This window comes from Lepus europaeus, chromosome 5, assembly GCF_033115175.1.
Source record: "Lepus europaeus isolate LE1 chromosome 5, mLepTim1.pri, whole genome shotgun sequence".
Classification (NCBI taxonomy): Eukaryota; Metazoa; Chordata; class Mammalia; order Lagomorpha; family Leporidae; genus Lepus; species Lepus europaeus.
In genome coordinates this window covers 16260985-16276351 of record NC_084831.1, presented here as the reverse complement: position 1 = coordinate 16276351, position 15367 = coordinate 16260985, and the positions used below count along the sequence as shown (strand labels likewise).

The window sequence follows — 15367 nt, the reverse complement described above, 5'->3', positions numbered from 1 at the left end:
CCGTCTCCCCTGCACGTGCACGGGTTGTGAATGGCCCTGCAGCTGCCTGGGCCCCTCCCCAAAAGCTCGGAGGACCTGAGGGCCGCCCCACTCCCACCCAGCTGTCTTCTCCGCAGGTCGGTTGAGATCCTGGCTCCCCGCTTACCACCTGGGGCAAGCGGCCAACTTCTCTGTGCCTTTCTCCCCAGCTGCCAAACAGGTGCCTGTGCGTGCACCTCCCCGAGCGGCCGGAAGGGGCAGACAAGGAGGTCAAGGGTGAGAGGTGCTGCCCCTCCCCCCCAGCCTTGGCCATGGCCGGCCTGGACTCAGCTCCCCTGTGGCAGCCAGTCCAGGATTCGGTCTCCTCGGCAGGCTGCTGTTAAGATCAAGTAGAGGAAGAAGCTCCGGGGAGGTCTTCAGGCTTCTGCCCTCAGTGCCCGCCTGCCCGCTGGGCACCCTCCGCCCAAGGGCTCAGCCTAGCCAGGCATCGGCTGCCTCTGCCTGGGGTGCCAGCGCTCTTCACCTGCTGCAGGCCCCGCCCCTCGCCTGGCCCTGGTCATTCGGAGCACCTGCTGCCCGCTTCCTCTCCTGGCTGTGGGCTTCTCCAAGGCAGTGGCTCTGGGCTTGGTCGCCGCGGGTCCCAGCGCCAGGACCGCCCTCCCTTACCAAGTGCTCCCGGCTATCTCCCCCGTCCCGTGAGGGCGGGCAGGCTACCCCTGCTCTCCTCCCTAGGCCGAGGCGGCAGTGGGTCTCTGGGAAGCCCTGGTGACTCAGCAGACAACACTGAGCCCAGAGCAGGGTGGTCTTTCACACGGCACTCCACGTGCCCCAGGGGTCCTCCATGGTGAGCTCCCCATCACAGCACGCGGCCACTCTGTGCTTCCACTTTTTTTTAAAATTAATTAATTTATTTGAAAGTCAGAATTACACAGAGAGAGAAGGAGAGGTAGAGGTAAAGAGAGAGGTCTTCCATCTGCTGGTTCACTCCCCAATTGGCTGCAATGGCTGGAACTGCCCCAATCCAGAACCAAGAGCCAGGAGCTTCTTCTGTGTCTCCCACGCAGGTGCAGGGGTCCAAGGACTTGGGCCATCCTCCACTGCTTTTCCAGGCCATAGCAGAGAGCTGGATCGGAAGAGGAGCAGCTGGGACTAGAACCAGTGCCCATACGGGATGCTGAAGCTGCAGGCCAGGGCGTTAACCCGCTGCGCCACAGCGCCGGCCCCCTGTGCTTCCACTTGCACAGCCACAATCCCGGGAGCCTCCCTGAATCCTTCTTCTTAAATCCCTGCCCGATCCATCAGCAAATCCTGTTGGCGCGACACGACGCCGCCTCACCACCGCCAGCATTTTCCCTGCTTGGCTAACAAGTGAGCTGTTCAGAAATGTCTTTGGTTGCAGGCTCATTTCCCTCTCCATGAGCTTCTGCTGACACAGCCCCTGAATAACCTCTTTATCCTCAAAACGGTGACTGCGGTACCGCTGCTCCAATCCCCCCCACCCAGCACCCTGCCCAGCCACATCCTGAAGCAGCCTAGCAGGTCCTCCAGGATGTGGGCCCCACTGACTCCCCTATCTCCCCCTCTCCTCTCCCTTGTCCACCACGCTGCAGCCACGCTGGCCACCTCAGGAGTCCCCAGCCAGGCCACGCCTCTTCCTGCCTCAGGGCCCTTGCACTGCTCTTCTCCCCTAGATGTCAAGGCCACTCCCTCCAGCCCTCAGGTCTTGGCACACAAGTCCTTTCCCGGCTACCCCACGCCGGCCCTGCCCGATGCTGTCCCTGCAGTGGCCACAAGGCGGCGCTCTGGATGTGCTAGCGCCTGTCTCCCCATAAAAGGAGAGCTCGCCCTTCGTGGCATCCCAGTGCCCAGAACACCGCCTAGCCACGGTAAGGGCTGGCATGAACGAACGCGTTCAGGGACACGCGAGGGGCATGGTGGAAGCCTTGCACATGACCTTTTTGACTACTTATTTATTTGAAAGGCGAGAGAGAGAGAGAGAGAGAGAGAGAGAGAGAGAGAGAGAGGTATCTTTTCCATCGGCTGGGTCGCTCTCCAAATGCCCGCAACAGTCTCCTAGGTGGGTGGCAGGGACCTGAGGACCTGGGCCGTCTCCTGTGACCTCCCAGGGTGCATGGGCCAGGGCAGGAATCGATGCCAGTGACCCAAGTGGCAGAGCCATGGGCCTTGTGCCCCATTCTCCTCCTGGGCCAGGCGCTCCCCCAGCTCCGGAAAGTCCTCTGTCCCAGCCAGTTCCTCCACAGGCATAGCCCCCAAGGCCCATGTCCCTGGTGGGTAGGGCAGGGCTGCCACAAGGGACTCTCTCTGGGGCTGCTGTCAGCACCTGCGCCAGCCTCTGGGCCCCAAGGGCACCGGGTTCCCCTCCCACTGGAGGATGGGGGTTCTGCCAGCTCCTCGCACAGGGGGGCACTGGGGCATTGTGCATGTACCACAGAAACCTACGGGCCTCCACATACACCCCCCCACCCCCGCCAGCTCTCACTAGGGGGCAGCCCCACGCCTAGCTCTCCCACTGCAAGCCCCCCACCCGCAGTCCCACCCTGTGGGCGCGGCATGACGGCAGATAAAGCCACCGAGGCTGGAGTAAGTGCAGCCGCCTGCTTTCCCTATGACCTGGTGCTCCGCAAGCCAGGAACTACGGAAGCCCTCGAGTCCACTCGCTGGTGTGGGCTGAAGACTCCTCCAGGGCCTGCGGCTTAGCCTGGGGGTGACAAGGCACCACGTTAGCCCACACACCGAGTCTGCCGGCATGTCGCCTCGAATCGTGTCCGCCTTGAGCACCACGTGGTTTCGCCAATGGTCGCTGGAAAGCCACGTGCACAGCGGCCCTGCTGCCCACTCGGTGGACGCGACCCGCTGGCGCCGGTGAGCAGCTCAGTGTGGCGCTGCCGTCATCCGCACGGGAGGCACAGGGCGTCGGGGCTGCCACGGGGCTCTCCTGGTTTTGGTTCAGCTCCTCTCCGGAGCTGGTGAGAAGAAACAGGAGAATGAGGCATCCGCACTTGTGCCGGGGCGACCCTTTCTGCGAAAGCTGGGTGACCCCGGGCAAACGCCGGCACCATTCACTCCTCTGGACCAGGTGACCGTGCCGCTGGCGTCCCCGTAGTCAGTCCCGGGCTCAGTCACTGGGCCTGGGGCGATAGCTGTGTCCTCCGTACTCAGGCCCGGGCGGCAGGCACGGAGCAGGGACTGCACGAACCATGAGCGCAGAGCAAGGGGCGGAGACCTGGGTTTGAATTCGGACTCTTCCTAATGGCCCTCATCCCCCTGAGCCGCCATCTAGTTTTTACTTTTTAAAGATTTATTTTTTAAACAAGAAGTGACAAAGAGGGAATGACAGATCTGCCTTTCACTGGTTTATCCCCAAACAGCTGGGGTTGGTCCAGGCTGGAGACAGGAGCTTGGCACTCCATCCAGGTCTCCACCGTGGACGCAGGAACCCAAGTCCTTGGGCCATCTGCCACCTTCCACGGTGCATGTCAGCAGCGAGCTGTACACGAAACGGCGCAGCAGGACTTGAACGAGGGCTCCAACGTGGGATTCTGGCATCCCAAGCAGCACCAAACCCCGCTGGGCCCATCCGGTTCATGCTGTTAATGCGACTGTCTAAGTGAAAACATTTGGTTCTTTCGTCGTACGAGCCACACTTCAAGCGCTCAGTGGCCACGTGTGGCCAGAGGCTCCCGTGCCGGCCCACACATGACAGCACACTTCCATGAGGACAGGGATCCTAGGACAGCGTAGCGGCCCGGCCCAGGCAGTGGTCAATGAATGGCGCGCTCACGCTGCCCCTCCCAGGCTGCGCGAGCCCCCTCCTCACTTGACTTAAGGTGCACTTTTCCTTGCAACTGGTGCAGCTGCTGGGACTGCAGGCCAGCGACTGCCTCCCTCCTCGTGTGGGGAAGCGGCCGACTCCCCGGACCTCGAACTCTGCATCGGCGTGGCTCAAGCCTCCCCCCAGCTCCCATCTCACAGTGCTGCAGCCAGGACTACACGGGCCTGAAACACGGGGCCATCACAGACACACAAGCATGGCGGGCCGGGGAGAGCTGCGCCCGGCCTCAGCGTAGCCGGCTCCAGTTCCACTGCTCGCCAACGGAGGAAGCTTGTGCAGAAAACGGAGGTCTTGTGTGGTCTGATTCTTTACTGCACAGGGCGTAAATTTCCACGTCGCTGGAAGATCAAAAGGAATCCTGTGTGCAGAAGCATCCGCGAGCTGAGGCGTGCTGCCCCCGAGGCAGGCGCTACGGGACCGAGGTCCCCGAGGGCGGCCCCGGACAGTCAAGCATTTGCCACCTCTTGCTCTGCACTGCCCCTGCCTAGGAGCCCTTCTCCAACCAGGCAAGGCTCGCTCCTCCTAGAGGCCACTGTTGGGCACAGAAACGGGGTCACCATATGGGTGACACAACCTGTTCCGCTGAGGCCCCATGGCGCAGGCGCCCGGGCGGCGTCACATGGACAGCACGCGGCAAGCCCTGCCATGGTGCTGTAGGATCTGCAGAGCCGGCTCTCCTGTGCGCCACACGGATGGCTCCTGGAGACTCACTGTCCAGCTGAACACCAGAGGTACGCAGTGGGGTCTCTGCGCTGGGCAGGGCCACCCTGGAGCCGCAGTCCGCTCACAACATGAGCAGCGTCGTGTTAAAGAGCACTCGCTACACGCCAGGAGCTGGAGGAGAACCTCCCACGCATACCTTTTCATCTTTGCCATCCCCCTAAGAGTTTTACCGTCTCCAAGGTGAAGCAAAGGTAACACGCCTGAAATGACACCTCCGATAAAGGACAGGGCAGTGACCCCAACCCAGACGTGAACCATTCCGGAGCTGGCTCTGCACGAGGCCTTTTGCTGCCGTCTTGTGATCCGCTGCTCTCCAAGCAAATGCTGCGGCTGTGGAAAACATTCTTGCTCTAGGAGCCCGGGGTCAAGGTGGAGCCCGGGAAGGCGAGGAGCGGAGACGCCTCCCAGAGCTGCGGAGGTGAGGGGCCCACCCTTGCACAGGAGCCCAGGCGGGACCTGCATTCCAAGGACAGCCCTGACTTGTGCCGCACGTGGCCTCGGGGAATTGGTGACACTCAAGGTGCTGGTCCCCGGCTACTAGCGGAGCGGGGGCAGGGGGCGTGACTTGCCGCCGGAGGCTCCTAGAGCAGGGCAGGGGGCGTGACTTGCCGCCGGAGACTCCTCCAGCAGGGCAGGGGGCGTGACTTGCCGCCGGAAGCTCCTCCAGCAGGGCAGGGGGCGTGACTTGCCGCCGGAGGCTCCTCCAGCAGGGCAGGGGGCGTGACTTGCCGCCGGAAGCTCCTCCAGCAGGGCAGGGGGCGTGACTTGCCGCCGGAAGCTCCTCCAGCAGGGCAGGGGGCGTGACTTGCCGCCGGAGACTCCGCCAGCGGTTCAGTTGTAGGCTAAGGTGGTCTCAGGCAGGATGGGTGGGAGGGAGCAGGAGAGAAAACAGGTACAGACAAGGTTGTGTGAGGAACGGAAACACGTGGGAGTGACCTTTTTCTGGCCAGTGAGGTACTCAGAAGTGCTCTATGACAGCCTGGTGTTTGAACGGTTCTGGGTTCAAATCCCAGCTGTGCTGCTCACTGGCTATGCAGTGGTTCTGGCAGTGATGTGCACACCACAGGGCAATAACAGAGCCAGCAGCAGGGCCCGTGTTGCTCTGATCTTAGGAAAGCAGAATTACATAAAGGTGTTAGTCCAGTGTCCAAGCTGTGGAAGCTCTTAATAACAGCCAGTTATTGTGAGATTAATTTTCTCAAAAAAAGATTTATCTATTTGAAAGGCAGAGAGAGAGAGAGAGAGAGAGAGCGAGCCGGGAGCCAGAAGCTTCTTCCAGGTCTCCCACATGGGTGCAGGGGCCCAAGCACTTGGCCCATCTTCCACTGCTTTCCCAGGTGCATTAGCAGGGAGCTGGATTGGAAGTGGAGCAACTGGGACTTGAATTGGTACTCAAACAGGATGCTGGCATCGCAGGCAGGGGTTTAACTTCCTGTGCCACAATGCTGCCTCCTATGAGACTATTCCTAAAATTTATTAATCCTCCCCCTCAAAGAAAACCAACAAAAAACTGCACAGCGTTTGCAGGTCCCATGAGCTGCTGGCCCCCATCCAGCCCGGCACGCGTTTTTGGCACCTGTTCCTCATCTACAGCCAGCACCCTACGAACCTCAACCAGGCAGTGCTTCAGGCTGATCGGCCCCAGCCTCCTGTAGCTTTGGGAGCAGGCACATCACAGGACTCCAGGGACCCAGGTCACCGTGCAGACCCCCGAGGCGCCAGCCACTGTGCACGTGTGTGCATGTCCGAGTGAGGATACTGCACAGGTTTTGCCCTCGAAGGGGTCGGTACGGTGAGGAGGAGCTAAGTCACCCTGTGACAATCCAACAATCCATGGGCTCTTCCTTGCCATCTCCCACCCCCACTTGTTCACACACAGTGGCCCTCGCTCTGGGCCCCGTGTGGAGCACACAGACTTCACCCTGAAATGGAGTGAAGGCGTTCGGCCTCAGGCCAGCCCCACGGGCCCTCTTGCCCACCCCTGCCCATTTTTATCAGACCCTCCTGACGGCAGGACTGTGAAGTCTCCCCTGGAGGGGACTGTGGGTCCCTGGACTGACCTTGTCCTGATGTGTTTGATCAGCTGCTTCTGGCCTGCGCTGGGGGACCCCGGGCAAGAGGAGCCGGCAGGAACGGTGTTTGATCAGAGAAGCTGGGGAGCTGCGGGGCCGCCAGCCACTCTCAGCCCTGTGCTAATCTCTTCCCAGAGGACAAAGAAAGGAGGATGCTCTGATAGACCGGCCCAAGGCGACCTGGGGACAGCCTCCCTGCCACATGCCAGCCTTCTCAAGCAGGGGTGTGCCCCGCGTGGTCCAGACTCAGCCTCTGTGCGCCCAGCACAGCGCCCCCTACTCGGAAACCAAGCTGGCAGGGGCGGTCCCTGTCCTCCAGCTGTTTAGGATGCAACGCGAGATAAAGCAAAGTGCCACATGCCCCGGCCGTCCAGGGTAGGAGAAGGGCTGGGAATCTCAGTGCAGATTCTCAGACAGGGGAAGCTGGGCGAGCTCGTCCTCCACCGTGGAGCTCACCGAACGCAGGCCTAGAGGTGGGCGGAGGAGGACATGGGAGGTGGCGACTCCGAGGGGAGCGAGGACCCACAGCGGCGGGCGGGAAGCAGCTCCCCTCTTCCCCACAAGCCCTGAGTTGTCCTCTGCCTGTGTGAGCAGGCCATGTCCAGGGCACGCCCACCCCGCGGCACAGGACACCCTCCTAGCGCCTGCGTGCAGAATTGCAGTCGTTAGTAACAACATTTCTGAGTCGATTCATCAAAACCAGGCTTTGAATTCACGCCGCAATTCTGTGGAAGTGCAACGATTTCCCCTTTACAGCTGGAGCTGGGAGGAAGCAGCACGGAGCGGCGAGCACCTCGCCAAGGTCACGGTTATTCAGGGCACAGCTGGGGAGGGCCGGGCCAGACACCACCACCGCCCACACCTACTCCTGGGAAAGAGGGCTTAGCAAATGAGACTCAGGTGACAGGGGAGCGTTTCAGTCCCCAGGCCACGCGGTCATGGTCGCAAGGCACCCAACAGCCCTGAGAGCAGGCCCTGCAGCCCGAGCACCTGACAGTGCCCGGGCCAGAGAAGACAGGTCTGTGCGCAGAGTGTGACTTTCTTCACCAATGCATTTATTTACACACACGAGTACACGCTGAACATCGACAATGGTTGGCAACGCAGTGTGTACAGCGGCACGTGGGGGCAGTGTCTGTGCAGCCCCGGGAAGGGCTCCTGTCGGGAATGTGGTCCCCAGGGGGCACCCAGCTTCTGTCTCCCTCACAGGCCCGACTGCAGGTGCCACAAGTTTTGGAGTTTCCACTGTGCTTCTGGTCTAAGTCCTACCACCTCTAATGTTTCCATGGCAACAAAACAATTAATAACAACTTGTCCCTAAAACTCCCTCCAGCCCTAAATCTGTTTTACTTCCCTTGCAAGTATCTCTGGGACACTGAGCCAAGCAGGCCAGGGCTGGGGCTGCTCAGCTCTTCCTCTGGCTATGCCAACTGAAGCTCCCACCAGCAGCCGACGTTGTGGGACCAGCAGCCACTCCGCTCCCACCCAATTCTGAGGCCCCCACTCCCCGGAACACCCCTCAGTCCTTGGAGCTGCCTGCTCGGCTCCTGCTTCTCAGCACAGGAGACCTGTGACGGCACAGCCCCCAGCCCGTTCACCTGTCTGACTGCCAGGCGATGGCCCAGGCACAGAGAGGACCTCTCAGGACGCCCTCTGCCCGCTCCGGATTCTGCAGTCCACCCGAGTCTGCGGGCAGAGAAGACTTCGTTTCCCCAGGCACCGCCCACCTCTCAGCCCCTCACCACCAGCGCTCCGGCCCGGGGGGCGAGGCTGGGGCGCCTCCGGAGGCAGTGCGAAGCGGAACGCCCTACACAGCCCGCCCCACTGCCGGTCCTCTGGTTCCTGGCCCGGCTCAGGGACCGGGACAGTAAGAGCCTCACATTCCTGCAGGGCCCTTGCGCTTAAGCCACCTGTTCGCATCTCACCCGTGGGGACAGCTCCTGCTCCGTAGCTGACTCACTGCTCCCACAGCAGGGCTCCAGCTACGACGCTGACCATCGTTCCTCCTCACAGTGGATCCCAGGCTCTGGGAGCCAAGAAGGCTGGGGCCGATGGAACCAATCCACGGGTCCCACAACGTCGGCAGACTTCTCCACAGCCCTGCAATGCCTCAGCTGGGCTGCACGGGCAGCGCCTCCAAAATGAGACAATCAGAAGAAGGTCTTTTGGGCAGAAGCTCAAGAAATGAATAAAATGGCCAAGCCAAGTGAAACAAGCGCAATGGAACCCATGCCCGGGCTTCTCCAGGGAGCGATCCGTGAACTCAGCCGGCACAGGCAGAGGCAGGGGTGCGACGGGGCCAGCAGCAATTCAGGCGGGCCCTCCCTGCACTCTGGCCAGACCCGCACTGGGCCCTGCCCCACTGAGGGCCCCTGAGGTCTCACCAAGTCCCGCCTCTCCACTGGGCCCTGCCACTCCGGGGGTCAGGGCCCGGCCACACTGTGGACCTCCAGCAGAGCCTGAGCAGGACAGCATCTGCCGCTGGGTTGGAACTCTCAGTTCTCCATCCCGCAGACCTTCAGCCAAGGTCACTGTCCCCTGCAGGCCCTCGGCAGCTGACTTTCTGCTCCATTCATTTTCTGGCTGGAGTTTGAGCAACACTCGCGCCGTGCTGTGCGAGGAGCTGCAGCCCTGTGCGCTGGGCCTGGTGCCAAGGCCTGGACGCAGGTGCTCCCCCTGCCTTTCAGCGGGCTTTACCCGCTGCCACTTGCCGTGCGAGAGCTCCCGGCGGCTTCCAGGCTAAGCCCTAAGCATCAGGGCAGCCCTGGCAGCAGCAGCAAGGTCTTTGCAGGGAGACAAAGTCTTAAAGGCTTGAGCACCACCTTCTGGTCAGTCCCTGGCTGCTGGGGCCGACCCTCCTTTAACACTTCATTTACTTCAGGATGGAAGATTCCTGAACTGACAAGCCCAAGCAATTCGCCTATCAACACGGGGACAGGCCAGAGGCCAGCGGCTGGCTGGGGAGCACTGGCTGAGCCCTCTGTGGAAGCTCTGTGGGGGCCAGCTGCCTGCGCACACGGTGGTCAGCGGGAAGGCTCTGCGGCCTGCTGTGGCACAGGCAGCCCCGCCCACACTGAGCCCTGCCATGAGCCAGGCCTGTCTCTGCCAGCCTCAGGCTCCAGGGCTGGTGGCCTGATCAGGAACACCCCTCCCAGGAGTCCAGCCACACTGTGTGGCAGGGAGGCCTGCCTGGTGTAAACACGCTAGCACACTGCAACCTTTGGCTTCGAGGAAAGAAGATAAAGGCTAGTGATTCTCTCTAAACGGGGGGACCATCCATCCAATTGCACTTCCTAATGGATTCCACAAACCATTAATTATCAGATCATATTTTAGGAACTAAAGATAAGAAAGCATCATGACATTCAGATTCCAAAGGCTTGATGCCCCACGGCAGTGGCGGCCCAGCAGCTGGCACTAACCGCTCCTCGCGGCAGGACAGCCTGTGAGGGCGCACGGCCTGCAAGTCAGGCAGAGGTGGTGGCCTCTGATTGGAGGACGAGGGGGAGGGTGAGCATGCAGGGGGGGCTGTGGGCACCGCCTTCAGGAAGGAACAATACGACGAAAATACTGGAGAGGCGGAGGCTGTCCGCCACCAGGTGGTCTCCCATCAGCCAGGCGGCAGGAACACCCCAAGGCTCTGTCTGGAAGAGCTGTCCCTCCTGCCAGGGAAAGACCTCCCTGTACACCACGCTGGGCACAGCTTCTGGATGCAGGGGAAGCCTGGCCCAGGCAGGGGACAGGGGCACGTGAGCTCAGAGCCGGGGCCCAGGGTGGTCTGGCTGGAGGCACTGGCAGCATTTCTAACTGCCATTCTGCCACCCAGCACTGCCGGCACACGGCACCCCCCTGCCTGCTCCGTCACCGGCGCCCATTGCACTGCTCGTGCCCTGGGTTTTGGAAGCTGTCCTTGGCAGGGATCTGGCGCTGTCTGAGAGGCCAAAAGGCATAGGCTTGTCTGCTTTGGCAGGTGGTGGTGCCAGACGTGTGGGCTCCACGGGAACAACCACGCTCCGTGTGCTTTCCAAGGGAGCCGCTCTGGTTGGCAGTAGGCTCAGGACAGCCAGGGACACGGGGCAGATGGCAGCTGCCGGGCCGTCTCTGGTGCACATGCAGGAGCCCCTCCCCTGGACGAGCAGCCACTCACTTGGCTTCTCCACAGATCAGGGTCACGGTGCCGTCCAGCAAGTCCTCCACGGTCACGGCCACGAGCTCAGAGCTGGCCTGGGGTGTCTGAGACTCCGGCAGTGTCACAAACACCTGCGACCCGGCAAGCTGGGCCTCCTCCAGCGTGATCACCTGCTCTGCCGGAGCCACGGGCTCCGCGGTCTGGATCACCTGAAAGGGAAAGACCGGGAGGCTGCTCGGGCAGTGGCCGTGGCTAGCGCCCCAGAATGTACACGGTCCCATCCCAGGCTGTAATGATGATATTTATGTCTTCACCTGAGGAGAGCAATTACATATGCCTAATGGGAAGAGGCAAGCCCAACACACCAGCGATGCAAAAGAGAAGGCAGGCAAACCATTTAAATAACTGCGCACGAAATTGCTGTAATTTAGCTCAGTGCGCCGTCGCAGGGTGCCGGGGCTCTATGATTACACGCCAGTGAACACAGGCTCCGTTTCTCGCCTGGGCTTCCCTGTCTCGAGGATTCACTGCAGACGTAAGTGCCGTGTGAGAGGAATGCTACTGAGGGTGGCTGGTCTCATGCTCCAAGCACGGACACGAGTGGCTACCAGAGGCCTTGGCTTGCCAAGGGCGGCGCCTCCGGGCCCCTGCTCGGCCGAGAGCTGTCTTTGGAAGCCCCCAGGCAGAGGGCCCGAGAAGGCAGAGAATGTGGACGAACTCTAGCCTCTGACCTGTGCACCCCAGAGCAACCAGATGCGGTGAGACTGATGAGGCCGGTGCCCCCAGAGGGCACGGTGAGGACAACTGGGCTGCTCCTCTGTGTACCAGAGTGAAGGGAGCAAGGGTGATGTCCAGTCGATAATTAACCAGGAGGAGAGTTCGCGGACTGTTTTGTTTTTGTTTTTAAAGGAATGAAGCCTCCTCCCTTCCTTTTTCTCAGAGGGCATCTTACAAAACAATAAAGCGGAATGGTGCTGGCTGATGAGCAGCCTGCAGCGCTGCCCACCCGGCCACATCTCTGCCCCTCCAAGGGCCTGTAAGGACAGGGCTGAAAAGTGACTGACTCAGGGCACTGGACAGTGGGACAGCCAGCACTCAGACCTCCCTCAGCTTCCGGTTCCTCTCTCACCCACTGCAACCCACAGAACCCAGTCCCGCTTCCTTTCCGCCCTGTCTTTGGAGTTGGGAAGAGTAAATGAGGACCTGGAGGCAGCGAGAGGCTGGATTAAACCTGGCTGCACAGGAGGCAGGTTTTCCATCATGAAGAGGTGGGTTATTTTTGCCCAGGTAGAGCGGGCAGCCCAGGGGTGACAATGTGTGCTGTGTCCAGTGCGGGGGAGCTGCCCAAGGGACTCTGCTGCAGGTGGTCCCTGCCCAGCACAGGCTCAGCCGCCCTTCCCCACGGCTTCCTGCGACCTCCCCACGACCGCCCCCGACTGTCCCCCGCCGTGTTCCTCGGGAGGCGGGAAGAAACCTCTACAAGTTCTCCCTGGTGCGGCAATCTCTCAAGGGACCCTGCAAGAGCCCCAGGAGTCAGCCTGGGGACTGACAGCACTCCCGCTAGAGAAGCCCCGGGGCCCACGCCAGCTTTCTGTGTGGCTGATGGCCCTTACCTGTACCACCTGGGAGGCAGCCGCCTGGGTTTCGGCGCCCATCACCTTTGGGTGCTCAGATTCCAAGTGACCATCGCGCTGGGCCTGGGAGGTGAAGAGCTCCCCGCACAGCTCGCAGGGGAAGGTGCTCTCCGACTGCTTGAAGTGCTCGGTGGTGACGTGGTGCTGCAGCGCCCCAGGGAAGCGGAAAGTCGCCGAGCAGTACAAGCACCTGAATGGCTGGGACCCTGCAGGGGGGAGACGGGAGGGCAGGTCGCGGACGGGACGCCTTGGAGAAACAAGAACAGGGAGAGGCGAGACGAAGGAGCACTGAGACTGAGGCTACGCAGCAGAGCCCGGCTTTGCGGCTCTGAAGCTTGGAATCCTGGAAGGGCCGACGCAGGGTGGGGCCCCTGCACGGCGTTTCGTCAAGCACTGGTCAGGCCGCACCCTCTGAAGCCCAGCATGGCTCCCACCGCAGATGCTGACGGTGTCCTCTGCACCGCTCCTGACAGGCACACTCTAGCGTCTGCCACAGGCGCCTTGCGAGTGCTCTGGGCAACCGTCAACAGCCGCGCGTGCCTGAACGCCAGAGCGGCAGACAGGCGTCCAGGCCTTTAACTCAGGAACAAGATGCTTTCAGAGGGAGGAGGTAAGCGATGAAGGCTCAGTTCATTGCCAAAGCAGGAATCCAAAGCCGACTCGTTCGACCTCACATTCAAGAGACTAAAACCAACGGCCTTCAGCCCTCACCGAATCTGCTCCCCGCGCTCCACCACCAGCAGTCAGAACTGAACCCACTCTGAAGAGCTGGTTTCTTTCCATAATCAATTTATAAATTGATTTCTAAATTAATTTCTTACATTTTCCTTTTTAAAAAAAGATTTATTTTTATTTATTTGGAAAGGCAGAGTTACAGAGGCCTTCCATCTGCTGGTTCACCCCCCAATTGGCCACAACGGCTAGGGCTGCGTCAATCCAAAGCCAGGAGCCAGGAGCTTCTTCCAAGTCTCCCACCTGGGTGTAGGGGCCCAAGGACGTGGGCCATCTTCTCCTGCTTTCCCAGGCCAAAGCAGAGAGCTGGATCAGAAGTGGAGCAGCTGGGACTAGAACTGGAGCCCATATGGGATGCCAGCACTGCAGCAGTGGCTTAACCCGCTGCACCACAGCGCGGGCCCCACGTTTTCCTTTTTATGTGCACACATGAGTAAGTGACATGATAAAATCTATGTCAAGGGGCCTGCGCTGTGGTGCACCAGGTTAAGTCACTGCCTGCAGGGCCAGCACTCCATATGGGTGCTGGTTCAAGTCCTGGCTGCTCCACTTCTGACCCAGATCGCTGCTAATGCTCCTGGTAAAGCCAGAGGAAGATGGCCCCAGTCCTTGGATCCCTGCACCCATGTGGGAGACCAGGATGAAGCTCGTGGCTCCTGGCTTTGGTCTGGCCCAGCCACGGTGGTTGCAGCCATGTGGGGACTGAACCAGTGGATGGAAGACTTCTCTCTCTCTGCCTCTGCTTCTCCTCCTCTGTAACGCCACCTTCCAAATAAATAATAAATACATCTGAAAAAAAATATGAAATTAGTCCAAAACATTTAGATAACCTACATGTGCTAAGTGATAAGAAAACATCATTTAACTGACAGCAGTTGTGTTTTCTTCATGGTTCATTAAAAATGTGCATCTGGCCCTGTAGATCCGATGAAATACGGCAATGACAATGACATTCACAGACAAGCTCAGGTTTTTCTCTTACCTTATGAGGTGGGTATTAAAACTGTTCCCATTTTCTAGATGAGAAAACTGAGGCACACAAGTCAGGGGAGTGCCGCAGCCCGGGGCGCACAGCTGTGAGTAGTGGTGGTGATGCGACTCCCACCCTGGCAGTCTAGCTCAGGAATGTGGGAAAGGGGAACCAACCTGAATGCTGGCACTTGACGTGAACCTGCAGCAAAGCTGGTGTGGGGAAGAGCTCCTTACACTGGTCACATTCGTGGAACTTCATATCTGGGAGGTGGAGAGAGAAAGAAGTGATGGCAAAGACCAGAAGACGGCTCCGGAAGGCTGGCTGTATCCCTAGGGGAGACGCGTGCAGACAGACCCTGGGGACAGCACTGGGCCTGCTCCGGACTGCCTGGACGTAGAGGTTTGTGAGAGTGACATGAGAACACGCGCGTGCCTGGCATGTAGGGCACACTGAGAGCTTGTGATCATCCCCACACTCACCTGCCGGGTAGGGGTGAATGACGCTAATCCTGACGAGAAGCAAGCAGATTCTGAAAAGCAAGCCCCTTGCCAAGGCCGGACACCTAGACCCAGCCGGACGGCTGCCAAGCCGACCCCCTTCCCACGTGCAGGGGCTGGGAGGAGCTCCCATGCGCGAGGTTTCCAGGTCTGAGAGCCACGGCCCCCACGTCCTGCTGCCTCCTTCAGTCCCAGCCCAGCACACCGGACCGCGCGAGGGCAGGGCTTCCAGAGAGAACCCAGGACGCTATGCTACCTGGCCCTGTGCACTCGGTCGGTGGCGCCCACACCTCACCTGCGTGCTCTGCTTTGATGTGCTTCTTGTGCTCGATGGTGTTGGGAAAGGCTTTGTCACAGGAGCTGCACTGCAGGGATGAGAACTTGGAAGACCGGTGGTTCTGAGCGGCAAACACGTCAGGGTGATGGGTCCGATTGTGGTACCACAGACCGGATAATTGCTGCAAGAGAGTTGGCAAATGTTAGGTCTTAGAAAAGTTCCAGCAACCTGGAGAGCTCCCATGGTCCCTGTGAGAGAGAAACGTTCTGAGGTAAGCTCATGCAGCTAGAATCGCACTCTCTTACCTGACACACCGAGCGCCCACGCTTGTGAGAACAAGGCAACCACCCAATCTCAAGAGGCCTCCGCAGCGGCCTGGTCCTTCATTAAGCCTCACACCTGGCAGCAAGCCCACAAGGCAAGTGTCAGGGTCCTGCCAGTGAGGCGGAAGCTGGGGCACTGTCTGATTAAATGATTCCCCAAGGTCACACGATCAGC

At 60.3% G+C, this 15367-nt stretch overlaps 1 protein-coding gene across 6 annotated transcripts in view; it reads right to left on the bottom strand.

The window, feature by feature from the left end:
- Positions 1–874: 874 nt before the first annotated feature.
- ZBTB40 (zinc finger and BTB domain containing 40) overlaps positions 875–15367 on the bottom strand; it is an 89131-nt gene continuing 74638 nt past the window's right edge. For 3 of the 6 annotated variants that reach the window (XM_062190593.1, XM_062190592.1, XM_062190595.1), the window contains 6 exons: positions 14888–15050; positions 14269–14355; positions 12370–12596; positions 10775–10965; positions 2734–2963; positions 875–1102 (listed from right to left, as the gene is read on the bottom strand). In XM_062190593.1, coding sequence (XP_062046577.1) covers positions 882–1102; positions 2734–2963; positions 10775–10965; positions 12370–12596; positions 14269–14355; positions 14888–15050 — 1119 coding nt within the window. In that variant the 3' untranslated portion in view covers positions 875–881. Of the gene's footprint in view, positions 1103–2511; positions 2964–7661; positions 10966–12369; positions 12597–14268; positions 14356–14887; positions 15051–15367 lie in introns of those variants that run through there. The other 3 variants (XM_062190596.1, XM_062190597.1, XM_062190594.1) reach the window with 2 other exon arrangements.